The following is a 27,134-nucleotide window of genomic DNA, read 5'->3' as shown; positions in this document are numbered from 1 at the left end:
CACGATGACACTTGCCACACTAATACAAGTTAATTGGGTGTCTTGATCTTCCTATGTATAAACTCTACTAAAATAATGAGAATGGAGCTCTCACTGTGAAGTATTTGCATCTCTTGCTGAAAGATTCAGGCACTACTGGATGCTGCAGATGCTGGTGAAATTGTAGCTTTTTTAAAGGAAACAAAGACACTTCATAGCTTTTCATAGCTATTGTTATTAAACCCGGTATTCATTGTGAAAAAAGAAAGGTAGCACTAACAAAAGCTCTGTAGAGATTTGTTAACAATAAGCCAAGTTGATTGTGTCATGGGAAGGTACAGCTCCTGGCTGAAGGACCATGTGCCTGTAACTTAACAACTGGCATGAGAAGGGGGGACACAACCTGCTTCTGATATGTGTCCTCCTTTAGAACTTGTTTCTGGTGCCTTCAGATAACTGCAATATCCACCTCCAAGCAAACAGAACACCCTTCTTCATTCTGGTGCTTGTGAATGATGCTGCTCTGAGAGTTGTTTACTTACTTGCCCACAAAAGGAATCCAGCATCTGCAAAGTCTGGGTCTACTCTTCTGTGTTCTCAGTGCTGACCCAAAAGATTGTCTTCCAGCTGTTGTTACATTGTTTTCCTGTGCCTGATCTTTTCTTTTATTCTCTTTGTCTTTTTTCCAGTGCAGTGTTGGATGGGATGGGGAGGATGCACACTAGACATTAGGAACAGGCAGCCAGCAGAACTGTGGCAAGGAGTGGGGTTTACACTGTGAAGCCTGAATAATACTGTTAGGGAATATTTTAGCTCTGTTGGCACAGCAAATGCAAATCTATACTGAACTTAAAATCTTTTATTCTGGGAGATATGTTAACTGCAATTGACATGCAAACATTTTATGCAGATTAATACAAATTAAGTGTATTTACAACTAATTTTATATGTCAGAACACCAGAAAGCTACTTTTTTTTTGTGGCCAAGCTGTACAACTGAAACCCTGGCTCTGTGGTGCTTTGTTCGTGACTTTCAGACTCAGAACTGGAAAAATTTCAGAGATGAAACAAAATAACAAAACATATATTGAATGGTGGTTCCATTTTAATGCCAAAGAAGCCTTTGTCTTTGCTCAGGTGTCAGCTTATTTTCCCACTCCTTGGTGCCTCAGCTTGTCTGTGCTGCTGCTGCTGCTAAAACCAAGAAAAAAACTCAGAGCCTCAAAAACAAACTTGCAGCAGCTGAATTTTGGTCCTTTAGAGACTCTGATGCTGACAGTCTCCTCTTTGCTTTTCTCACATGCTTTGTCTCACGTGCTTTTGCTGATGGTAGAGGACAATTGACCTTTTGGAGGAGAGGGAAGGAAGAAGGAGAAAGGTTTTTTTCCCATATGTGTTTGGATTTATGAACTGCTGGCATTTGATCTGTACCAGATGTATCTCCTTAGACAATTAGGCCTGAAGAAGATCAGTTATAAGTTACTGGCATTTTACTGTTGACTGTTTGGGGGGGGGGGGGGGGCAAACCACCACCACCTTTACTGCAAGTGTTCCTGTAATACTTGATTTCAGTGCCAAAGAGGCTATTCTAAACACTCTGCCGTGCTGTAGGTTCTGCATGGAAGGTTCTTTGCCAACTTTGTATTTTTCACTTGAGGTTCAGTTAGGAAACAGCTCAGCAGTTAGATACATCATCTAACTCTGCCTGGTTGCTTCCCCCACAGTGAGTCCAGCAGAAGATGTATGCTTCCAGCTCAGGTATTTTGGTGCAAGTCCAGCATTGAGCACAGTGCTACCATGCTCATGAAGCTGAGGTGCTATTTTGTGTGGCACATGGGTATATGTTTTCTTCTGCTGAAGGGGGTGATGGCTTACAAAGGGCTAGTAACTTACTAACACAGGTGCCACAAAATCATACAGAACCACTTGATCAGTGCTTTGAGCTTCTTGTTTTCATTTAGCTGGACTCTTATTTCAGGCCACAGAGGAACCTGTGGTCCCCAGATGCAGCTTTATTGCCTGAGGATTCTCCCAGCTGTGCAGGCCAGAGCATGCAAACATCTTAACTCAACAGGTCTAGAGGATTTTAGCCCAAAAGCCTCTAATTTCAGGTGCTGTTTTTCTCCCACTGGCTGTGTGCTGGTGTCTGGACCAGAGGATGATGCTACAGAATGGAGCTGAAGTGGTGAGGGATTGATGGCAGGTTTGCGTGTTGCTTGAAATCAAATCTGCTCCAGCCCAAAGCACCTGACTGGCTCACAGCGGCCACGGCTGATCTGCCAACTCCAAAGCATCTTGCACCCAGCCCAGCAGAGCTGGATACACAAAGGGGCCGGTGTGTGTTCATTAAGTGCCTTTTCCTGGATGAGATTTTTGATAACACGATGTTGCTGTGCTTCAGTGGAACTGACGCAGCTGCAGCTTGGGACAGCAGTGCCTGTATGTCTGCCAGGCCCGTGCTTTTGTCTTTCGTTTGCTACCAGTGAGTGTGGCTGGGCATAAGAGGATACTTGGGCTATACTCTTAAATTTCTGAGCAACTCTGCAGACTATAGGGGGCTTGAGGGAGAAGCCAGAGTCAGCAAACAAGTAAGCATCTCTGCTCTGCTACTTCTGGTCTTCCTGAAGACTTTGCTGACATCAGTGCATGCAAACTGATGCCTTTGTGGCCCTTTACAATTCTAAATATGCTATGTTTATATCCAATTCTTTCCTTTCTATTAACTCCTCCTTTCCTGCATCTGTGCTTTGCATGCCCTAGTGAACTGACCTTGGGTGTGTCAGAGGGTGAGGGCAAGAGCGGAATACGAAAATAGTGTAGTGGTGTTTTATTTTGGCTTTATGAATATTTTTCAAGTATGCTGAAATTATGTGAAGCTAATAATCATGCTTAGATACTATAGAAAGTATGTATTGATGTATTATAGACAAATTATTTATACAATTAATAGCCAGCTGATCGCTCCAGACTGACTCCACTCGTGAAAGCAGGGAGCTGTGGTATATGACTTTTTTTTGGTTTTTAAATAAATACTTTTAAAATTGTGTGCTGTCACATATAACCTGCCAGTTGATTCCAGGTGTGCCGTCACCTGCAAGTATATTTAGGGCCTCTTTGAGTTCTCATATGAAAGGGGCAGTACTCAGTCCTGAAGTAAAGCCTCATTTGGGACCAAAGCTATAGCATACACAGGCAGGGGAGGGGTCCTCTGAACACTTTTGTCATGCCAGCAGGTCTGGGGTTTTGTAGGCATAGGATGAGCATATACACTGCTGCCCCTACTTTTGGGCCACAAGCTAGGAGGAAAGGCAAAATTGCTGCCAAACATCTGTCTGTACTCTAGAAGGTGTTGGTGCAGGACCTGGCAGCTGCAGCATTTTCAGCTCTAATTCAGCCTTCCTTTTTCATCCAAAGCAGGGCGACGTGTAGGAGGAAAGAATCCTTAGTCTTGGCAGCTAAAGTTTCTAGGTCTCTAAGTCACATATCTAAATCTTAATGTATCTAAGACCTGTGCCCTTTTTTAGCATTATTCTCCCCTCCCCTTGTTCCTGTTTTCTGTTTGCTATGTTGCTCTTTGCTCCTGACTCCATCAGCTTGACCAGAGGCACAGGTTATGGCACTAAGTGATGTGATGCAGCAGACCAGACAGGTGACTCTGTGTGTCAGCTTACAGAAACATGCTGATCTTACAGCCCGCAGTAAAGCAACAGTGAGCTATTTCTGCAGTCTGGGCAGCAGCGTCCATGCTGCCTGGAGAAAATGGTGCAGCATGAGTGGGTAACGCATAGCTAAATTATGATGGGACCTTAAGTCCAGAGGAAATGTCTTACCCCATGACTGAGACGTGGTTCCCTGGCTGCCTGCAGGTGGATAAACCTGGGCACGTGCAGCAAACTGCCTGGCTGACTGCATCTGACCTTCTTAGGTCGCATACTGATAGTGGGATGTCCTGGTTTCAGCCAGGATAGAGCCGGTATTTAGTTACCGGCTGGGGTTAAACCACGACAGGGGGGTGGGTCCATCTACAGCCCTGTAGTCTGACCTGACCATGCTTTCCCATGTCTCTCTCTGTCCTAGGGGTGATGCGGCATCTCGGGTTGAAATGCGAATAAAAAAGGCACACACGTGTGGTGGTGTCTTTGGATAAGAGGGAGGTATTGGGACTGGACGGGGAGGCTCTGCTGGCAGGAGGTGTTTCTTCAGGGCAGCGTACTGTCCCATACCATGTGATAGTCTTCTTTAACCTGCTGTTTGTTTATTTCTAACGTATCTGTGTAGCAGAGTTGTGCCCAAATGTCTAGTAATGCTGTGATAATTGTAAACACTAATTAAGATACCCAATTCTTGATGTTCGCAATACCAAGTTCTGAAATAAACGGCTTCCGGGCCCTGACTATTTCCACAAACTGTCTGACTCCAGAGCCTCTTTTTTTTTTTTTTTTTTTTTTTTCTTTTTTTCCCCACCCTTTTTTTTTCTTCCTCCTTCTTCCTTTTTTTGGTTACTTTTTCCACTGTTAGCAGACCCACTATTATCATCTGCACAAATGGCTTGGAGCAGTGCAGTAGTCTGAGCGCAAAGACACAGCTGCACTGCTCCAGACTAGGGCTGTGATGTGTCTGCATCCTGCCTTACGATCCTCTTGATCTCTTTGCCTTTTTTTTATCTGCTTCTGAAAGAAATTTTAGTTCAGCTGACCATTCTCAGGCATGAAGTGCATTCCCATGGCAGCACCCCTGTTTTTTAGCAGCATCTAGCCCTCTTTGATGTGACAGTGGCAAACACTAAGAAGAGTGCATAGAAAAGGAACAGGATTTTGCACATTTTTGAGGAATTTACTTTGTTTGGAGTGGATCAATACTGAAGCCGTTCTTTGGTCAGCACTCAGCCCTAAGGCATTAATATGCTGTGCTTAATATTCTTCAGCTCTTCTTTGCTAACCAGAAAAATTCCTTTTCTGGATGGTGCAAGACCAATGATTCCTCAGCTGCCCAGAGTATCTGACCGCACTAAGCTGGTGAGGTTGAGAAGTGGGGCTGTTGAGCAGCAGAGCCTGTGGAAATCTCATCTGAAAAAGTTAAAATCCTAGGAAATAGGTTGTGGTTGTGAGCAATAAGTGATTGTAATGTTTTCCAGCCCATTAAGTGAAAAACTACCAAAAGCCAGTAAGTCAGATAAGCTGTTTTCCACTGCAGCAAGGAGTTGTGTAAAGTTGAATCCTTTAGCCCAAAGGTACAAAAGGTGCAAAGTTAGGAAAAAAGAGCTATGTTGGTCACGGGTGGCGCTCTGATTTGGCCCTTCACAGACATGGCACAGTGAGTGGTGGGCATCAGTCCTTCTGATGATTCATAGCATAGTCCTGAGCTGCACTTCTAATTTCCTTTCCCATTCATTTTCTCTTACAAAGCTGAGATGGACATGTACCTCTGCTATTTACATCTGAATATGTGGTGGGGCAAATGTATATCTATGTGCACTAAAGGACTGCACGTTTGCGAAGCATGACACCCTTCCCAGGTCCTCTGGAACCTGAAGAGGTTGGGCAGTTTCTGCTGCGAGACTGACGAGTTCCTTGCCGCTGTTAAAGGCATGTCCTGCTTGCAAGTACCAGGAAGCTGGTTGGCTCAGATGTTGTTCAGCCTGATTAAGCTGGTCGGGATTGTTGATGTCTGCCTCGTACTAGCAGATAAGTAGTTTTATAAGATATTTTAAATTGTAATCTTAACTACTTCTGGACACGCTAGCACTGCATAATATTGCTGCATCACCTCTTTAATCTCCAAGAGAGAATGGCGCGTGCATAAATCGCCTCACAGTGCAAGACTGAGATACGTATGTTCATTCACGCTCCGATTTACTACTGGCTTTCCTCTGACAGAAGAGGAGCCATGCTGTGGCTCTCATCTGTCTCTGTTTTCATCAGAATTTAGATTAAACCTCCAAATGTTGTGGCTTGGTTGTTGGCTGCAGAGCCTGATATCTCCATTTTAAAATGTATACGCTTCATACTTTGTTAGTACTTCATCATGACTTATTTACACAAGTGTATTACCTCTAAAATCTTACAGGAGATCCTTGAGAGATCTCATTCATATTCTAGACTTTCTCTCAAGTATTTTATTCAATTGTTAAAAATAATACAAAATGCCTGTACTTTCAACGCTGTGACCTCCTTAGAATGCTCGTTTTGATGGTATGAGGATGCAAGTGAGACTCCAAATCTGACTTCTCATTTCTGATGCAATGTAGCCAAATAAATGGTACACAGAGCCTAAGATCAGTATGTGATCACAAGGAAGAATAGAAAGCAGGTAAAAATAGAGTGAGTTTTTGACAGATTGTTCAGCTTAGGTTGATTTTTACATTTTAAACCACTGCAAAAGTAGGTGATGAAACGGGGGTATCAGAAATTAATTGGATAGCAGTTTATTTGCATATGGTAAATGAGCGTGAAATACTGTGGCAGTACTAGCTGTGAAAACTTTAAAATACAAATTCTCAGACAATTATTTTACCAGTGGAACAGAAGTCAGTTTATGTCTGTAGTACCTAAAACTCAAGCTAACTCGTACAGGTACCCTTAGTAGGTTTTGTCAGCAATCATCTTGCATTCTCAAGTTGGACATGCTGTTTGCAGCTCCACTCTTTCACTTGGAAGGAACCCATTGAAAACAACTCATAGACCTAGAAATACAATAGCCATTGTTATTGCCAATTTGATTTTTTTCCAGGCACAGTGACAGAGATTGACTTTTGCGCACTAGAAGCAAGACACTTTCTGCAGTGTATGCTACAGGAGCACAGTTCCCTCTGAGTTGCTATGTTAGTACATATTTGTAGCTAATTATGATATGCAGAGAAAGGAAAATGTGATGGTTGAGGCCGCAGTTTAGGGTTGAAAAAACGCAGGTTTGTGTCTCTCAGTCACAGGAATTTTATGTGACCGTTGAGGGTCTCTTAGCTTCTTTTTGCTTTTCTTTCCCATCTAATAGAATGAGGGTAGCGAGTCTTCATTACCTCACAGAAGTATAATAAAGACAAATGTATTAAAGAGATTTGAAGGTTAGTTGTAAAACAGCTCTTGTGCCTAAATATTTATCTAGGTACCCATAAAAATACTTTTATTCCTACTAGCATTAGAGGTAAGATGTTGATTCTGGTTTCTAAACACAATAAGACTAGTAGGTTGTCGCAGCACTCTCAAAACTAGCCAGCTGCAGCAAGGTCTTTTACCGTCACGTACCAACACACTCTTCATGCCAGTCCCTCTGCTGGCCTGGCCTCACCTTGTCCAGGGCATGTGTTCTGCCTCTTCTCTCTGATCTTCCTCAGCTGCTCTCTCTTCCTTGGCTGCCCAACCTCTTAACAGAACCAGCCACACCTGCACCTTGTCTAGATCAGCGAACCCGCCGCCCCTGAAGCCAGCCCACAGCTGTATATTATCAATGCTAATTAACCCAGCTTCATTCCTCTATAGTAGATAACTACTTGCTTCCCACAGCCATGACATTTCTAAGAATGTTGTTTGCATGTGCACATAACGAACTTAAGATGTACTCTGTTGTTGTTCCTGTGTGTATCTGGACTCCATAAAGCATTCTGGTGGTCTCTGGGTAATTTTCTTATCCAGGGAGAGAACCGAGGTACTATGACTATTTGCACCCAAGTTCCTAAACTGTTCCACCATTTTTTTCCCACACCGTATTGTGGGACAGATTGGTGCACAGAAATTTAAATGAGCTTGAACAGTTCTTCATTCCCCAGTTTTAAAGGTGTAGGAACGTTCCCGTAAGCTCTTAAGCATTCTACATATCATGCACTCCTGCACTGAAAAATTGGTACAAACCTGGTAACAAAGCAAGTGTTCATGTAAGAAGTACAACTGAGAGAGGTAGTTAGTGGAATGTACTCGTTTCTAAATGTTTGTCATGCGTGTCATTTGCAGGTACCTTTCTGGGGATTCAATTACTCTTTTTCCCGGCGGCACTGGGAATGGCTTCCCTTCCTCTGCTACATCTCTCTTTGTCCCAACACCACCCAGCATTCTCCAACTGACAAACCAACAGCTCTTCAGGTCCCCACGCAGGACTTCTTCTTCTTCTCTTCCTGGTCGTCTCAACAGGGCGCTCTCGCTGGGTACCATCCCCTCCTTGGCCAGGGCAGGTAAGTGTGTGTGAAATTTTCTGGCCCAATGGAAATGACAGTGGAGCAGTACCATTGTACCTTCAGAAGGAAATGGGCTGCGATGTATCCACGTTACAGTCCTGTTTAAGGATGGCTGCTTCTGTGGTGCAGAGGAGCATCCAGCACTGGTAATTTTGGTTTTGGCATTAAGAAATCATGCAGCACACCACTTCCATCTTGGTGAAACAAAAAGTCTCACCGAGTGCTTGCCTGCTGTGGGTTTGCTGAAAGCCAGAGGCTTCTCCAGGCGTTTGTGGCAGTATGGCACAAGCTACAAGGCTGTGTGTGGGAGAGAGACAGAAGGAGCGGTTGGACATGGAAGATGGAGAAGAGCAGCTTTTAGGAAGCGATTGGGAGCATGGGGATAACTGATCAGGCAAGAGCAGTTGCTCCCTTCCCTCTAGTTGCTTTGTGTAGTTTGATTTTCTCACTGAAAGGAGCAGAGCTGAAGGCAGGCTCTTCCCTGAGTCTGGATTTGATACACATTAGCCCAACTGTTGAAGCTGCTTTAGAAAGCAAATTTGCTTTTGTTTCTAAGGGCTTTGTGTGATCTGGGGAAGATTTATAGGCCTAAGGAAAGACTCTCTCCCAGTAACTCAATAAGCCCTCTGTTTTGCTGTGCTTGAAACTAACAGATGGGAAATAGCGTTAACGCTGTTCTACATCCAAGGAAAGCTAAGCCTTCCCTTGTCCCTAACTGATTACCAGAAGGCCAGAGTTACTCAGACGTTATCTAGCAGCTTTACTAGGAGCAGGTGAAGAAGTTACCACCTTTGGAAGCTGTTGCTGCCTTCACATCACAGCAACTAAATTGTGTGCATACTTGTCATCTACTCCTATGCAACATTAGATAAATTACTGTAAGCCAGTTCTGCAGTGACAAATGCACTGGCACGGAGGCGTAAGGCAGCAGCTAGGTACACCCCAGCCCGTCTGGCTATGGCCTCCAGGTCTCAGCTCCCTCTGGCAGTCAGACAGTTTGCAGATCTACTGCTTGTAAACATTTGTCTTTTAACCTGGTACTGGAGAGGAGCAGTTGCGCCCAGTAATAAACCAGCAGCGTGGTTTTGTGTGCACTTGTTTTAAAAGCTAGAGGTAGTCTGCTATTATTTGAAATCAGAGGAGAGGGTTCTTGAGAAGAGGTATGGTCTTGAAGCTGAAGAGTCCCAGAGTAGTGCCCAGTGAACAGGACGGCGTCTGCGCTGTTGGGCAGAACCCTTTCCAAGTATAATTTGAGCTGTAAGTCTCCCTGCAAGCTTAGCTCTTTTCTTTCTTCTGTCTTTTCATAAGCTCCCCTTAAGTCTTTGCTGAACAGCAGCCTTCACTGTCCCTTGAAGGCAAAGAGCAACTCGGAGCAGGATAAAGGTCCTGGTGGGTTGTGTCACATATCCCAAGCTCCAGAGGCTTCACAGCAGGTCAGAGCAGCAGTAGTGTTCTGAACCTGCAGAGCCCTCTGGACTCTGTAAGTGAGGGGAAGAAGGGGCCCACTAAAGGAACTTAGACTCTTCATTTCAGGCATTTTGGGGCAAGATGTCTTAATTTGGTTTTGGGCTGCAGCTGGGAAACATGGATTATTCTGATGCTGGCATATAGCCTGCGCAGGAAAACAGGGACATTTTTCCTGCCTGCATTTACCACCCATCACCTTCCGAGGCTGGCAATAGGATGATGCAGTTACTTTTCTGAAGGATAGACCTCCAGTACCTGAGCTAGCTGGGTTAAAACTGTTTCATTTTTTCTTTTTAGATTCTGGCTACTTGTTCAGTGGAAGTCGACCAGCCTCGCAGTCGTCTCAGTCCAAGGAATCTCCCACATCAGGTGATGCACTAGGCCTTCCGGAGCAACTGTCTTTGTGGGATTTGCAGTGAGTGGGTTGAAACACACGATCCAAGTTTAGTTCTTTCCCCCCTGCTCACATCTCAGTGAAAATGTCAGTTTTGCAGTTAGAAATGCTGCAGAGAGAGTTACAACTAAGAGTGGGATTGCATTAAGATACAGTGCTGTATGTGTTGGGGTTCTTCTCCCTGGGAGAGCTCACAGTGAGATCAGTGAGACAAAGCAAGGATCCCTCCCCTGCTCTACAGCTGAGTTGAGACTGCTTGGATAGGAGACTTCCAAACTGTTCGTCTTTTCCCAGCCCAAGGAACTGCTGATTTGGCTACCCTGTCTGCTCAGCCCCTTTTGCTCCCATGTCCTCCAGTGACCTGTCTGTTGTCCTCCTGACCCCAAATGGACCCTTTGGCTGTTTGTTCTGCTTAAGTCTTTGCTGCTGGAAATGCAGTCGCAGCCTGGGCTAATGCTGCTGTGCAAACCTCCTCGCATCCTGATGCACTTTCCCAACAGCCTTTAAAAGGACATGCCAGAATAGTTAATTTACCTGCAGAACAGGCTGTGTAATGCAGGCTCTCCTGAATGGACACAGCTGAGCAGAGAGAGAGCTCACCTGGCTCCTGGTAAACCCATCTCTAGTCAAAGTCATTCCTGAGCATACCAAAGTGCATGTAGAATTTCTCCGTGTCTTGCAGTGTGGGGACTCAAATGAATAAAGAATTTTAGTACCAGATATGTTGGATGTTTGCAACTCCCGTTCCCTTTTCTTGTAGAATTGTGAAAGAAAACTGCCTATTTTATTGGGACTATAACCGCGTTGTTTTTCTCTTCGGCAACGTTTCCATTTCAGAGCATTTCTCCCTGCTGTCGGGCAGCTGTGCTCCCTCCCGCATCCCCTCTCCAGCACCGTCTGTGGCTGGCTCTGTGACGTCCAGCTCAGGCTCCCTGCGGTACCGCCGGCCTCTCATCAGCCCAGCCCGCCTGAACCTGAAAGGCCAGAAACTGCTGCTTTTCCCATCTCAGAATGAGGCACTGCTCACCCCAACTAGCTCAGAGGAGCACACCCACTCTGACAGCAACATCTTTGCCACCGAGTTGCCCTCCTTTCCAAAGAAGAACCTCAGCGAGCGGGGAATGCATGGTATGCTTGCAGCCTGCTGCACTCCTGGAAATGCATTTGTAGGAAGGAGCTGGCTTGCAAGCAAAGCCATGCATCATCTAGGCCACGCGATAGATGGGAAAGCTTCAGGAAAAACCCGGGTGGTGATGACTGGTGAGCTACCAAAGCACTTTTAAGAATGCAGTGGCCTGGAGAGCCTTGTCTGCCAAAACAGATGTCCTTTTTTCACTTAGTGCTGCTGCAAGGATACCGCTGCCACTGTCTCCACCCTTGTTAGGATAACTCCTTTTACCACAAATGTGGTGATGCTGATATGGACAGTGTATGAGTCAAACATGCAGGCAACTTCTGCTGCACAGCAGTGAGATTTGCCTTTTGTTTCCAGCCCCTGTCCTCAATCCTTTCACAGTTTTACCAGGCAATTCATTACTAACTTTTAGCTTTAGTCTAGTAACTTCTGCTACTTTTGGCTTCCACTGGTGCCTTCTGAATTTTCGTGTCTTTCTCTTCTTGCAGATAGGAGATCTGCTATGGAAGGAGGCAGTATTTGCAGCGATAATTCCATCAAAAAGGAGGATCACTCATCACACTCATCTACCTGTGTGGTAGACACAACTACCAAAGGGGAAGATCTGGCAGGCTGGAGAGGTAGGTGCAAGCCGTGTGAGCGCTTCATGTCTGAGCGTTTCTGTGAGGGTAACTGAGGTCTTTCCTGTGCTGCAGTAGTGATCCGGTCCTGAGATCAAATAACTAACTAGTAGCAAAATGGATCTTCTGCCTGCTGTTCTAGGACCTTAATAAGGCTGTTCCCGTTCTTTGGACTGTCTGAAGAATACTGACAGAGTGCTAAACTCAGACAGAGGGAAAGGGGTGGGGGTGCGGGTGTTGAGAAGAGCAATGAGGTGAAAATAGGACCAAAGAGAGCAGTGGAATCTTTCCTGACAGGAAAAGTGCTTCAGCAGTTTCTGCTTATGGTGAAAATGCTGGGCAAAGAGAGAGAAAGAGCACAACATATGTTTGCTGTTATTTATCTCACTGATGCTTTAATATCTCTTTCTACTCCTCCCTTTTTTTCTTTGTGTTGTCCTCCCCTTCTAAGGTCATTTTGGTAATGCCACTCTCCGAGGTCTGCTAGCCGTGAGTCTGACTGTCAATGCTATCTTCACATCAGCCTATGTCTACCGGAGCCTGCGCTGATTTGTGCCAACACGCCCTTTCTTTCTGGTTCCACCTGCTTCTGAGGAGACAAGAAGAATTCAACCATGGCTTCATGTCTAATGGCCATGCCACTGGTGCATGCTGTTTTTTAAAAAAACTACTGTATGCTCAACTGTCCTGACAAGGAATGCAGGTAGCTGCTGCCATCACTTCCAGCTAGAACATATCCCAGGATTGTCCCTGGAGGTGGCAGGCAGAATTCCCAGAAAGCTCCAGTTCAAAGCAAGAGGCCAGTCAAGTGGCCCACGTGCTTTCTTTCAAAGGAACTGACCTGAGACACAAGCCTGAAAATGTGCAAGCTACATTTTTGGGAACCTATCCCCAGCTCTTCTTTCGGACGTATTAACCTTGTGCTGATGGTGCTGGTAAAATGAGGAGAATTAGAACAAATGAGCTGGAGAAGAGGGGGATGGCGTAGTAGCTGGTGCTGGGCTTTGGTTGCTGTCACAGTGTTTCCAGCCTCTTTGCCCAGTGGTTCCTCTTCTCTCTTCCCTTTGGCACTCTCCTCTAAATTATCAGTGAATTTTCTCGAGTTGCCTTAAGCTTGCCTAAGCGCATGGGTGACCTTGGCTGCTCTGTCATATTCTTGCATCTTTTATGTCCATGTGCTTCCAACCTGGGCTGTGCCCTGAGGCTGCTTTTGCCAGTTGCCATTCTGGTCATGCTGGTTCTCAGAAACTTTGTCTGTACATCCTCCAGCCAGCACTGTGTTGCTGTAGGTATGCGCAAACCCCAGACAGACATTTTTGTGGTTTGCATTAGAAAGAGGAAACCGTGCTTTACCTAGGAGGCATTAATTCTGTTACAATTAATTCTGTTATAGGAAAGGATCCCTGTGTGTTTTGCACTGTAGCCAAAGGGCTTCAGCTCACAACTCTGCTGGTGGTTTCACTGAAGCAGTGAGTGGCATAGCTTGTTCTTGCTGTAAATCGCACAAATCTGTTCTATTTAGAAAATACATGAGGAGCTGTCTGTATACATTTATCCAGAAACCTAATGCCTCAATCTGATACTGGGATTTGCTGAGCAACCATTTAAGATATTTCTTACTTAGTTAAATGCCAAGGTGCTTTCAGTGAGAAATGCCAGACCTGCTTTTGGACAGTTTAGCCTTCCGGACAGGTTCTTTTTTTTTCTAACCCAAAGGAAGCAGCCCTAGATTTTCAAAAGCCGTTTATAATTTGGGCACTTCTGCTTTTGGGTGAGTCTTCAGCATAGCTTAGAATTCAGGGGCCGTTTAGAGTATCATGCTAAATACTCAAAGTCACTTAGTGCATCTTGGGGAAAAACAACAAATACCTTGATCTTGATGTTTTGATTCTTAAATCCCAAGTACAGAGAGATTTACCAACATGTTAGGGGTACCTGGTGAGAGCCAACTGACGTTAGCTGCATAGTTCCTGAAGTAGGACTGACTCTTAAGAGTTTTGCTATTGTCTCTTCCTTTGGGCTCCTTTACCTCAAACTTCTTTTCTCTTTCTCTCACCCTGTTGTCCTGTGTTTGCATCTTGAATTAGTGTTATGCTTACTGTGTCTTTTACTCCCTTTCAGTTCTGCTGCTGTTCCCTCTATTGTAGTCTTCTTGCATGTGCACAGAAACAAAGTGTATCTCAGCTGGTAATTCCCTGCTCTGAACCTGAAATTCATGCCTCGAAGTGTCAATCACCTTTCTTTTCACTTCATTTTTTGTTTCTTGCATGTGCTAATTGAGTTCCTACACAGTCTCAGTACATCATGTGAGTGATGGCCTGACTCTCATCAGCATGTATGACGGATTAAATGGGGCTTTACTGCAGGTGATTCAAGCACTGAACAATTAAGTCTCTCTTTATCTCTTCCATTTCTTCCTGCATTGTTTTAGCAGCTCGCTTTCAGCAGCTGCTCCCCATCCTCCCTTGTTAGCGAGGGCTGCTCGTGGCCTACTCTGCTTCTTCTAACACAGGTGCTGATCTGAGAGACTGCAGAGGTGTCATTCCTGACTCTGCACCTTTCTCTCAGCCTGTTTAGGGTGTTGGTAAAGGGCTGCACAGCCAGCACCTCATGCACAAAAGCCTAGATCCAGGATAGAGACCTGCAGCAGAAAGATGTACTGCAGGTTGATGATTACTTCTTTTGTAACTCGCATGAATTGTTACTTGTAGCCAAACTGGACCCATAACCAAGCTGTTAAGAGATTTTTGCCCCTTTTACAGGCTTCTGCAGGCTCATTTGAGCGTGTGTATAGGCAAGGTGCTAGCAGACCAACTTAACAAGCTTTTGTTTAGACTCTGCTGTCTGAGTGTCATGATGTCCTGGTGCAGTGTGTGACATCCCATTCACAGATCCTTGTCCTAACTTCCAGCATACCCAGGGGCCTCCTATACAGAGACAAACCTGCCAGAAAACGCTGTGGGTTTGCTTGTCTTTATTATGCCAACAGATGTGCACTGTGACTTCATGTATGCAAACTTTCCACTTTCACCTTCCAGTCTGCCCTGAGTTTTACCATTGCACTCACCTGGAGCCCAAGCTGGTCTCTGTCTCTACCAGATTGCAATACAAATTTTCTCCTCCTTTCCAGCATCCAAGGAGCTGCAGCCTCCAAACACACCTCTTCTTGACCATATTCCAGAACAGGAACACTTAAACCTGTCACAGCACTTCTGAATCTGCTCACTGAAACTGTTCTTGGAAGGGTATTTGGTGACTTTGTCCAAAGCAAGATAAAGACTTTGGATTTTATTGCTGAAGAGGGAAGACAACCAACTTTTTCATTCTGGTGCTAGAACACTCTCCAGTGGTGCTTTCACAGCTGTGAAGCCTTCGCTTGAATAGTACACACGAGTATACATGTGTGTGCGCACGTGCACGTGTGCATGCATATGTATAATAACATTTGGAGGGTTTCTTCATTTCAAAGGATCTGAGCCCATGTTTGTCTTTATATTGTTGGCCTTAATCTAGCTCTTAGATACTGTGTCTATCTTGCTGCTGTTTTCTATGTGAAGCTGGTTTGGAGGAAACAAAAGACTATCTGGTCCCCCTGTAAAAATCTTTGTGACTGATGGTGTTGATCTTCATACAGTGTTGTTCAGGGGTGAAATTTTATTTTTCTAATATTTTTCCTACTGTAAAATCTGTTGGAGTGTATGGAGTGGAAAAGATCTTTAAAAAAATGATCTGATAAAGATGTGAGTTACTTAATAACTCTAACAATTAATGATCAGGTGGGATATAAATGGGCTCCATTTCCAGACCTTTTCCATGACCTACCTTCCCTTGAAAATGCCCCGGTACTTTTTCTTCGGATACAGGCTTGTTAGGCATGTTCTGAGGCCTCACAGAGACTTCAGATGATTTTGCTGTTCTGAACTAGAAAGAATTTGGATTTTAGAGTCTGGTTCCAGTTCCGCAGTCTGGGTAGTTTGGCAGATGGGACAAATGCTATGCATGTACCTATCTAATGGGTTGGAGAGAGTTGGTAGAATGAGTTGCTGATTTCTGTCATATCTTTTTACATAAAGTCTTAGACGTGATATTGGTCACTGTGGCAATGTGGGATAAAAACCTCATTGCTGGCATACATAGGCCAGATTCCTGAATTGTAGGCTGTCTGTGCAAGCAACAGACTTGGCCTGTGAATGTTTTATTCCTACTCCCTCTTGGGTGATGGGAACATCTGTAAAACACTGCTGAACTGACTGGGTTCCTTAAAACAAGGCAGTTGGGATGAAGGGCTTGTGTTGCCTGTGGATGCTGCTATATTTTTTTCTTCCAAGCACCGTTCCTTGAAATAACTATGGTCTCAACCTCTCTCACAGACTTTTGTTAGAAGGCTAGAAAGGGCCAATTTGGCCAATACTTACTTTCGTTTGTTTTTTAAATATACATTGCATCCAGAAGTTACCATCACTGTGTCCTTGGGGTGGGAGTAAGGGACAGAGTACTTCTGGATGGAATGGGTATCTAGAGAAGGGTGAGAACAATAATTCTGAGTCCTAAACCTTACTTCCCGTGAAAGAGACTGTATGTCACGTGTGTATACTTGTTTGGGGAGCTCAAACACTGTACAGTTTAGTTAAATGTGCTCCAAGGGAGGAAAAGCTGTTCCTCAGAGGTTTTTAGTTCATGCTGTGTTTAAAGAGGAATATTTTTCTTTAAAAAATAAAAAGGGATAAGTTTTTGGCCTAGTCTGATTCTGTTTCTGGGGAGCTAAATATTCTGGGTGGAAAGGGAGGACAGTATTTGTGTTTGGGTGTGCATTGTCTGGTCAAATTAACTTTGATCTCTTCGCTCTTTTAAAGCTAGCAAAAACAAAGAGAAAAGCAGAAAGCTTTCTGAGCTTCCCCAAAGCAAGGAGAAGCTCATGACCATGATTCGGAGATGGAAGGGGAAGGGGAAGTACGTTGTTAATGCTTTGAAGGCTTTCCATCAATTACAAGGCAAGTCGTCTCCTGCCATTAACTGATGTTCTGAACTTCTCCCCGGATGCAGCTGCACCCCCACAGGGACCTTGCCTTGCTGTCTCAAACTCCTGTAGGGTAGGGACTGTCACTGACATACCTGTTTCCTTAGAACCCTTGACATCAGCTGATGACTGTAGGGTCGTGTGAGAACACCAGCACTATTTCGTCTGGTTTTTCAGGACTTTGGTAGGCAGGGAGGAGGGGTGTAAGTGAGGTACTGAATGCAGGTGCTTTGGTCCTCATCCGGTCCTCTCCCAAACGTGCCTATGTCGGCAAGAAAGCCAAGAGGATTATGTGGGTGAGTACTGGGCACATGTAAGGGACATTCAGTGACGCCCCAGAGTTTGTCGCGAGGTGTTGGGGTGGTCCGGTTATATGTACTCATTTGGCACTTAAGGGATTTTTTTCTTTGTGAGCTGGGGGCCGAGAGGCTTTCCAGGATTTTGCTTTTATGTGTTATTTTGTGGTCTTTATGTTTTTGTTTTGTAATGTAAATTGAAAGACAGGTGGCATAAGCTTTTAGATGTAGGCTTTCTAATCACAGTCTTCAAAGGCTGTAGTTTTCCTCGTTTATGCTTCCATGACTCATGTTTTACTTTGTTAAAATGTGCTGCTACTTTAAGACCTGGCAATGCATTGTGTCTTGTCTTGAAATACCTGGAGAAGTTCTGTGCGTTGCTGTGCAGGAGGGGATGCGTATCTCAGACGCTCCTCCTTTCTCCCCCTCTTCTTCCAGTGCTAAGAGACTTGTTTGGCTCTGCAGTCTGGTTTTATTTTCAGCAGTGGTGTTCTGTTTACTTTCTTTTCCTGTACACAGGGCTAGCGGAAAAAGAACTAAACTGTGGTCATACAGGTCAGTCTTCTGTGTTCCATCAAAGAGCTTCCTCCTCCTGCTGTTGGCAGATTTGTTATAACCAGTAGGGATGTTTCATGCTTAAAAACTGAAATATTTCCATCCAGCCCAGTGAAAGTTTTCTGTTCAAAGACCGGTGCCGTATTTTTAAAGTGAGAGATGTGACAGCATTGTCCGACCCCCGCACTATGGAACTACTGTTGCTGATTTTTGTAAACTGAGGACAACAGCCTGGTAGCCATCAGTGTTTTCCTTCTGTTTCTTAGCTCGGTCCAGCTTTTGGAAAAGTGGAGCCGATTCCTTCCAGACTAGTGAGTCATAGGGGGGGTGGTTAATTGAGGGTTGGTGGCGGGGTTTTGACTTTTTTTTTTTTTTTTTAATTAATTGAGGGTGCTCAAAGAAACACTCATCAAAGAAGGGCGTGTGTTTTAATTAAATTACGGACGTTATCCCGCTTAATAATCCCTTATCTGCGGATGTGTCTTGCAGCGTTCGGTGAGCCGCGGTGCACGCGCGAGTGCGGCCCCCGTGGGGTGCGCGCGCTGTGGCGCGGGCCGCGACGCTCCCCCCCCTCCCCCGCGCCCCGGGCCAGGCCGCGCCGGGCGCTGCCATCTGTCCTCGCCGAGCGGTAGGAATCGCTGTGTTCCGCTGGCCCTACCGGCCACGCTGCCCCTTGCCGGCGCCGCCGGCCGGGCCCCCCCTGCTCGGGCGGCGGGGCCAAAGTGGCGCCCGGGCCCAGGCGGGGCAGGGGGGCGGCTGCGACGGGGTTCGGAGGCGCCGGGGGCGAGGCGACCCCCGGCAGCAGCCGGCCCAGCTCCCGCCTGGCGCCGGTCGCCGCGGCTGTGCGGGCCCGCCCCGAGCCGCGCCTGCCCGGCGGGCGGCCCCCAGGCCCGGCGGAGCAGCCCCCGCCTTACCGCGGCGTGTTTCCGCGGGCGGCCGTGGCCCTCGGCACGCTGGCCGCTGCCCGAGCCCCCTGAGACCGCTGAGAGCCGCGCGGCCCGCGGCAGCGCCCGGGGGGCGGCTGGGGAGGGGGCGGCCCGTTCCCTTGGGGCCGCGGGGGGCCAGGGCTGGCGCAGCGCTGCTCCGGGCGGGGGGGCTCGCTTCTGCAGGGCACCAGTTCGGCCCGCTGCCCTTAACCTCATTTTGTAGCTTCTCTTTACGGGTCTACGGGAAAAGCAGTGTATGTGGTACTGCTTGTTTTGGTGGGGGTGGGGGGTGGTATGTATAGGAAAAAACCCCAAAACACAAAGATTTTTGGAGTAATACTGGGAATCTCGTGGGTCTGTGTTTAAAGTGAATCTACCTGGGATTTGTCATACACTTCATACGATGCTTATTAGATGTGTTTCCATATGTTCATTAACACGTTTCTTACAAATGATGCTGTAATTACTTACATAAGGATCTTTCCCTGTTTTGATTTCAAAGTAGTTTCTATGCTTTTACCTCAAAAATAAGGATTCAGAGACAAAATACGCTTCTAGTACGAACTGTGTTTTAAGTTTAAGGGAAGGAAGAGTTCAATCACCGTTATGTGAGGAGCAGCACTACTTGGATGTTTTATTTTATGACTTGTTTAATAAATAGTACTTACTAAGAGTTGTGGCTTCAGAAGGCACTTAAACTAGTTTGAAGCTTCCTTCATGATCCTTGAAAGAAGGTGCAACTTAAATCCAGTTTTGTAGCTGTTATTTTATACTTTCTTATACTTGCAAAGTGATTCTGAAGGTCACTAACTTCTAGCAACATGATACAAACAGTGCTGGAAATACCAGTAGATTTACTTGGGGCAACAACTTTACTGTTGTTCTTAAGGAACACCAATGTGTTAAAGATGCCGCAGGTTTACAATTTTTCAGGTTGCTTTGTTTTCATTTAGTCTCATTTTTCATGTAGCTCCTGATAATCTTGAACACTAAACCACTTGCTATACCTGAAAAAAACGTATTTGACCTTTGGTTATAAAATCAGTTCAGTACCAAAGTAGAATGCAAGTATGTAAAATTGTTGCATCTTGAAGATGGTGGTAAGCCTGTATGCAATTGAAACAAATTGTTCTAGGTGTTTTGTTGTAAATAACACATGGTCCTGTTCTGTTTTGGCACATTTTTTACATCCCTGCTGTGCCTTAGAGCATAGGTGAACAGTACATGTATGTGAAACTACAGCTGCTGAATTTTGGGTATTAAGTTTGAGCTCTGCACTCCCGTTTAATTCCACTGTGCACAGAATTAGGAAAATAGGTAGGGTTTCTGAAAGTCTGACTTTCTCTGTGTGTGCTTCTTGCAGGTGCTTTTATCAGCGAAGCACCATGTGCAGGTTCTGGAGTATGATGATGTTTCAGCTGATGTTTGTCTCTCCCGTAAAACAGACCTTACTCTTTGGAGCTTGAAAGAGTAATACCCGTTTCCTTCTAAAGGACTCCCATTTTGTTCTAAAATAATGAATGGAGGTGTGCGTATGAAGAACAAATTGTTTTTCTTGGATAATTGTTTTGATTCAAATAGAATTGCCTTCAGGGCACAGTATAGCTAGAATTAGTACAGACCCAGTATTTCTTCTTTTGGTACTTCTCCTTCCTATTCCATGATAGGTAATATGTAAATGTGAAGATTTCCAGAGTCATGCATGAAATTTACTGTGTGCTCATGCATTAACTAACTATTTGGTCAGGTATTAAATAACAGTTGTTTGCTCACGCATAAAGTAACTTCGCTGTCGCACATGAACTGGTTGTGCTTATGTGTGAACTTTTAGACTCATTATGCCTTCAGGTGTAAACTAATTGTGCTGTCCTGCCTTCAGAGTATGGTGTAGCCAGCCTTTGTGAGATGGACCTGGACCCTCACTTTCTCTGTTGCGTAGATAACTGGCGAAGAGTGGAAGTGTCTGCTTTTCTGTGTGCGTGTGTGCACTTTCGTACATGGATCTCAAGAGCTTGAAGTAGAAAGAAACTGAATCTCGGAGGAGACTTGCTCAGGGTTTTCCCTGTGGCCTTAGCTGTAGTGCCTCTGGGACAGGCACCCTGGCTTTGCCTCCATTGCACTCCAGCCCCAAATCCTAAAGAAAGGGATTTCCTCGTGTTCCGCGTCTCAGGTAAAGGCCCAGTGCAAGGGGTCTCCTTTGCAGGCAAACAGTCTTGACTTGGGGAATTCTTATTTCATTGAATGTATTGCCAGTTAGTACAGCTTCTGGTCGCTGATTCAGCTACTGCAGAATCAACAGTCACACACTCAGGGAAGCGCCTTTTCCTCCGGCAGGCTCAGTGCCAGTCAAACACCTGTGCTTCTCCCTCCTGGGCTTTGCCAAGAGCCCTGCTGGAGCCACCCTGGCTCCTCGGGGAGGTGGTGTGTGGGGCTGGAGGCTGGCTGCGTGCACGGGGGTCTCTGGGTGCTGCTCCGGCTGCGTGCACCGGGGGTCTCTGGGTGCTCCTTGCTGGTTTCCTGTAACCTGCAGGTTCTCAGCAGGGTGTCTGGGTCACCCTAACTGTACTGATTGCACCCTCCTGTGCGGATACAGTAAGGGCCACAGTATGGCCAGCCCACCCGGGGCCCAAAAGCGGCTGTTTGAGAAGGCTTCTCTCTTTCTTTGGGTTTTTTGCAATGTGGAATACTCTCTCCTGGGGGGGGGGGTAACAGCTGCTTTAGTTTCTGAAGGGTCAGAGAATGATTTCCCTCAGGTGTGGGGGGGTGCGGTGCGCAGGGCAGCTGCCCGGCACCTGGGAGCTTTTGCAGCTGCAGCTTGTCTGCACTAACGAGGCCTAGAACCTTCTCTGCGGGTGCTGGGGCTCTCATGGGGCTGCCCAGCTTGTGCTGGCTGCGAGGTGGCTGCTTCTGTGGAAACTGGGCCTGGTGCAGGGGCCACTTGTGGCACAGGGCCACCTGCGAGCTGCCAGGGGACAGGTGGGGTGAGTGCTGGTTGTTTGGGGCTCCCACAGCAGCCTCTGTGTGTGTGGGTGCCGTGAGGGGGCTCTGCGTCCCGGCGGGGGGGGGGTGAGGGGGCTCTGCGTCCCAGGGGCAGGTGCCGTGAGGGGGCTCTGCGTCCTGGCCGTGGGTGCTGTGACGGCATGAGGGGCCTCTGTGTCCCGGCGGGGGGTGGTGAGGGGGCTCTGCGTCCTGGCCGTGGGTGCTGTGACGGCATGAGGGGCCTCTGTGTCCCGGCGGGGGGTGGTGAGGGGGCTCTGCGTCCTGGCCGTGGGTGCCGTGAGGGCATGAGGGGCCTCTGCATCCTGGCCGCGGGCGCAGTCTGGGACACGCTCCCACCAAGCGCGGGGGTGAGGTGCTGCTGTGTGCCTTTAAGCGAAGATCGCTCCTGCCCGGTTATTCCCTTGAACATACGGGGTTATGAGGAGCGCACAGCGAGTTTTACAGGCTGAGGCAAAGTGTACGGGTGTCTGACAAGGCGCTGGGCGGCGCAGGCCTTGCAAGGCTGGGGCGGGGGGGCTGCAGGCCCCGTCCCAGGCCAAGACCCCACTGAGACAGGTGGAACAAGAGAGTGATTTATATCCGCTACCGTTTATCGCAGTTTACAACTAAATAAGCGCTTATCGCATGTGTTGTCCAGCTCGTGTAATCCTGCACGTAACAAGAAATAGACATGCCGTACTCAAAAGTGGACTTTATTGTTGGGTTTTGTGGCTTTTGGGGGTTGTTATTTCCTGTTTTAACTTTCAGATGACACTGTGAGTCTAGTGTCTGAAGCATCAATTCTCACACAAGAGGTGATGAGCACAGTGGAAATTATTAGCTACGTCTGGTCCAAGGTTTTCAAAACTAACTAGTGAATTTGGGCCCCAGACATACGATGCTCTCAAGATTTTTGAATATCAAGTATTTTAAAGTGTCTTGGTTTGAACTTCTACAGTTGCACTTAAATTTGGGAACTGCTAATTTAATTATTAATCCCCTGTCTTTGCTGATTTAGTAGCTGATTTAGGTCTATTGTATATATGTGAAGTCCTTCAAAGACTGTCTTATCCTTCACTTCTGTGTGCAATTCTCTGAGTAAATGATCTTCCAATTAACTTTGGCTTTTAAAGGAGTTGGGGGAGGGAGGTGTTCTCAGCGTTTGGGGGTGTGCTTTGGGGTTTTTAGGGGGTTTTTTTCCCCTTATTTTCAGGATTTCCTGCAGCAGTTCTGTTTTTTAACTTGTGGATGTGTTTAATTACAACTGTAGTTTACCAGAAGACTTCTGTGTGTAATAGTCTTCACAGCTACAGCATTCAGGCCCCTGTCATTTCTATCCCAGAAATGTTTGCTCTCTAGAAAAGGAAATTGTGGTCAGTGGATAAGCCTCTGTTTTATTCAACAGCTGCGGTAGAGACAACAGAGATACCATTTCAAGATCTGTGTAATTACAAACATATAGCAAGAGCTCTGTTTATACGTTGGGTTTCTGAAGAACAGGAAATGGATATGGATGGGGCTAAATCCGGAAAGGCAGTACTGTGTATTAGAAACCAGACTTCCAAGTCCTAAGATAAATTTTTATTTCCTGATCTTTGAGCACCACATTTTGAAGAGACAGATTTCTTGGGATTGTGTGGCAAAGTTCTGAAGTGATAGTGGCAGTGCTGCAGTAAAGAAAATACTATCCCTGTCCAGTGTGAAATGTACGTGGCTACATATACCAGTTGACTCTGAAACTTTACAGAGAAACAAACGATGTTCATTAAACTATCAGGGTACAGCTGCTATAAGTCTCATTGTATCTGTGAGACTTTGGTTGCAAGGAGCTGTGCTGTGGGATCGTAAGGCAGGCAAAACTAAATTCAGTAGCGTGCTAGTGCCTTTTTGCAATGGATAAAAAGTTGTAGATGACGCATGAAATGCTGAATGTCTCTTAGGCAGTAGATACTCTGAAACAGAATACAATATATCAAAAATCCTATTTTAAGATGAACCATGCGAATAAATGGGCACAGGAGTTCTGCGCATCAAGAAATACTAATAATCTTGTCAAATTATTTGAGGTAATTACAGATGCAGGAACGTTACATTGGTTCATCTCTTGGTTTTTTATCTCTCTTAAAACAATATACAGGCGTATCAAGCTTTTGAGGACGCATGGAAGGGTAAAGAGCTTTGTCTTCTCTCTCTCCAGTGGTTTGATGGGTTATTACCTTTAGCAGCCTGTGTAAATTGGTAAGAGTGGTTTCTGTGCCGGCACTTGGGTGGTTGTGCTGCGGCCCGTTGCGATTGCCGGTAGGTGGTGTGTTGGCACCGGCGTCCGTGCCTCGGGGACCGCCCCCGGTGGGGCTGAGACAGGGCTGTGGCAAGAGGCCTCTGCATCTCCATCCCCTCTGGAAAGTGGAACAACAAATACATGTTGTAGCAGTGCTGAAGGGAGATTCTAGAAGTCTGCAAACGGAGATGACAGTATGAGTTCAACTGCAGTTTTTACTGGCAGTGGTTTCTCCCTCCTTGCCACCTGCCAGCAGGATCCCACATCATGCTGGGCTTGGTTAATTTGTGTTAAGGGGATGGGGCCTATGGGCAGGCCCAGTCAGATGTAGGTGGAGTTTATTTTATTCATTGTAAGAGTAGTAGAGATGCACATGGCTGAACTCTCTGTGGTCCAGGCATTTGGATTGCAGGCCATGTTGTAAGGGGCTGTGTTCTGCCTCCTCCTTTTAGGCTGTGCCTTGAAACCTTTGTTCAGGTTTTGGCCCCTCACTACAAGAGGGGCGTTGGGTGCTGGAGCATGTCCAGAGAAGGGCAGCGGGGCTGGGGAAGGGTTTGGGCATTGGTCTGATAAGGAGCAGCTGAGGGAGCTGGGGGTGTACAGCCTGGAGAGGAGGGGGCTCAGGGGGGACCTTATCGCTCTCTACAGCTCCCTGAGAGGAGGTGGTAGCGAGGTGGGGGTCGGTCTCTGCTGCCAAATAACAAGCGATAGGACAAGAGGAAGCGGCCTCAAACTATGCCAGGGGAGGTTTAGGTTGGATGTTAGTAAAAAATTCTTCACCAAAAGGGTGGCGTCAAGCATTGGAAGAGGCTTGGAGTCACCATCCCTGGAGTTATGTAAAATCCGTGTAGAAGTGGCGCTTAGGGATGTGGTTTAGTGGTGGGCTTGGCAGTGCCGGGTTCATGGTTGGACTCGATGATCTTAGAGGCCTTTCCCAACCTAAACGATTCTGTGATTATTCTCCTTATTGCACCTGCCTTGCCCACTTTTTGAGCAGGTCTGGATAACGAGCTACAGTCCCAATAGCAAATAGTTAGGTCTTATGTGGATGTCTTGATGTGAATGCCACAGAAGAGTTAATAATCTCTGGTAGCCCAGAGGTTCCTTCAATTATCAGCAAAGATGATCTCTTCCAAAGAATGATTCAGAGCATTTAGATGAAGGCCTTGCTCTGAATCACTGCTTGTAGGAGCATCTCTCTTCATCAGTTAGTCAAAAAGACAAAACAAAACCCCTAAGGGCCTAGGAAGACTAGGTTTGCCAACAAAGGGAGGCACTGGGAATGCCCCTGGTCCCATTCAGGCTCCCTCACACGTACACACACCCCCCCCCCTTACTTCTGTGCCTGGAACAGAGGACTGTAGTGTTGGTTGCATTTAAGCCAGGGGGATTGTTCATGTTTTGCACGGCTTTTTAGCGGCTCAGAAGTACTGGGGCTTCTCCTGTGTTTTGCATGCCTCTAACAGCAGAGGGTCTTAACTGGTAAGCCTCTTTCTCTTGGGTTTGTGACTGCATTTGGAAAACTTGTCCTCTGTTTATTTTTCTTCAAGTTATAGCCTTGGGTCAACATTCTTATAGGTTTTATAAATAAACAACAGCACAGGGTGTCCCTTTGCAAGCAATGCAGAGGCTTTGAAAATGACTGAGGAAATATTGCATTCCCTCTTCCCACCGGTAGATACCAGACTGTTTAATTCTTTTCCGCTGAGTTGCCTCACATGTGTCTTCACTCCTTCTCTTTTAGGTTTTAGCAATTTAAAAAATTGTTTTGTGTCTTATTAACAGTAGAAAAGAAGGACAATTTGCCTGTGCACAGTGCTGAATTAGTACAGGTGCAAAAGGCTTTTGATTGACAAAATCCAAGCTATGTACAGTGTAGGGAGAGGCTGTGCTGACATCTTAACGAGTTAAGGCCTATAACTGATCCTGAGCCGTCACTCACTATGGGATGTGCTAGGTCATTTTATGGCTTCATATTGTGACCTGTTACCCACTATGGCTTGGGTTGTGTGTGCTTATCCCACCTGCATTCGCTTTAAATTTTGAGTACTGGTCTCCAGAAGCACTGGCCAAGCTGCGTTTTGTGTTTGGCTTTTTTCCCTTGCTCTCAGCATCACCAGGATTCCTGTGACATTGTTCTCTTCCTTTTGTTTTATCCAGTTAGTTCACTGACATAAACATAGACATGGTGATGTCTATGCAGGGATAAAGTCAGAAATACTTTATATGAAATGGAAGCCAGGGTGTTGGCCTGTTTGTCAGTGCTTGGCCATTCCATCCCCTACTTGTGTTTTTGTGCCTAACTGTTTTTTCTTCATCTCCACCCTTTTAATCTCTCAGCCTTCTGTGGAAGACTGAAAAGATAAGAGTGAGAGCAATGCAGACTCCTGAAGAATAGGAACCTTTCTGTCAGAATTTGCCAACAGAGGGTGAGCTGGGAGAGCTGCGAACACTGGGAGCCGTGGACGAGCTGATGCGCTGTCCCTCTTCAACAGATAGATGCGACTCAGAATCCTTATTCCCTAAGCAGGTTACATACATGGGCATAGAAATGGTGCTAAGAGCTGTTCAAGTGCAGCAGGTCATAGATGAAAGTCAAATAGCTTGTAGAATGGTCCTTGGATATTTGAAGCTGCAAATCTGAACTCTTGAGGATAAAGGGGTTACATACTTTTCCTTGAAGTTTAGAGTGTAAAATGGGTGTAAAAAAGAGCCGTCTGTGGAGGAGTGTCTGTTTTGACCAGTTTCCTTTACTCCATGGCCCTGGGACCTTCAGAGCAGGAATTAGTCTTGTGTTATCTCTCCAAGCTAGTCTAGCAGTAGGACTTTTCCTGTGCACGAGGGACCAAGAATACCCTATCCAAGATACAAAGAAAGCAGTGCTTTAAAAAGCAAGCTTATAGCTGTGAGTGGCCTGTTGCAAAAAGGACAAATGGGCAACAATTCAGCTTTGTGTCTCCCTTCAAAAATCCACCTCTAGCCTACATGAATTACAGCAAAATCTATTAAGCTTCTTGAACCTTGTGTGCTCAGAGTGGTGGCTGACGTGGTGGAAAGGCAAGCTGCCTTAGCAAGGGACAAGTGGTAACACAGGAGAAGAGAAGGGGAGGCAAGGAGCAGTCCCAGTTCCTAGTGAGAGCAACAAGGGAGCTCTGAGAGGAGGATGTATGGGAGATGATGCTTCATGCAGCATCTGGAGGGGACCTCCCACTCCCCCGCGTGTGCTGCAACCCCCACCCCCCCGGTCTGCTCTCCCCTCCCCAAAGTCTTTTGGTCATTATTCTCTGTATTGGAGGCCAGTTGCTGGCTGCAGTCAGTTTGGCA

The 27,134-nt window shown here is 46.2% G+C and overlaps 2 protein-coding genes across 3 annotated transcripts in view; both read left to right on the top strand.

Annotated features, from left to right (window-relative positions):
- Window positions 1-16,491, top strand: part of TMEM201 (transmembrane protein 201) — a 29,240-nt gene extending 12,749 nt beyond the window's left edge. The window contains exons 7-11 of one of the 2 annotated variants that reach the window (XM_056330559.1): window positions 7,923-8,140; window positions 9,908-9,979; window positions 10,842-11,264; window positions 11,628-11,759; window positions 12,211-16,491. In XM_056330559.1, coding sequence (XP_056186534.1) covers window positions 7,923-8,140; window positions 9,908-9,979; window positions 10,842-11,264; window positions 11,628-11,759; window positions 12,211-12,308 — 943 coding nt within the window. In that variant the 3' untranslated portion in view covers window positions 12,309-16,491. The remainder of the gene's footprint in view (window positions 1-7,922; window positions 8,141-9,907; window positions 9,980-10,841; window positions 11,265-11,627; window positions 11,760-12,210) is intronic. The other variant, XM_056330560.1, reaches the window with a different exon arrangement.
- A 449-nt stretch (window positions 16,492-16,940) lies between these two features.
- Window positions 16,941-27,134, top strand: part of PIK3CD (phosphatidylinositol-4,5-bisphosphate 3-kinase catalytic subunit delta) — a 59,231-nt gene continuing 49,037 nt past the window's right edge. Inside the window, exon 1 of the mRNA XM_056330551.1 lies at window positions 16,941-17,072. The gene's annotated coding sequence lies outside the window, so the exon portion shown is untranslated. The remainder of the gene's footprint in view (window positions 17,073-27,134) is intronic.

The sequence above is a fragment of the Falco biarmicus genome, chromosome 3 (assembly GCF_023638135.1).
Source record: "Falco biarmicus isolate bFalBia1 chromosome 3, bFalBia1.pri, whole genome shotgun sequence".
Lineage (NCBI taxonomy): Eukaryota > Metazoa > Chordata > Aves > Falconiformes > Falconidae > Falco > Falco biarmicus.
Note: the sequence above shows the minus strand (reverse complement) of the source record. Positions and strands in the feature narration are given on the sequence as shown.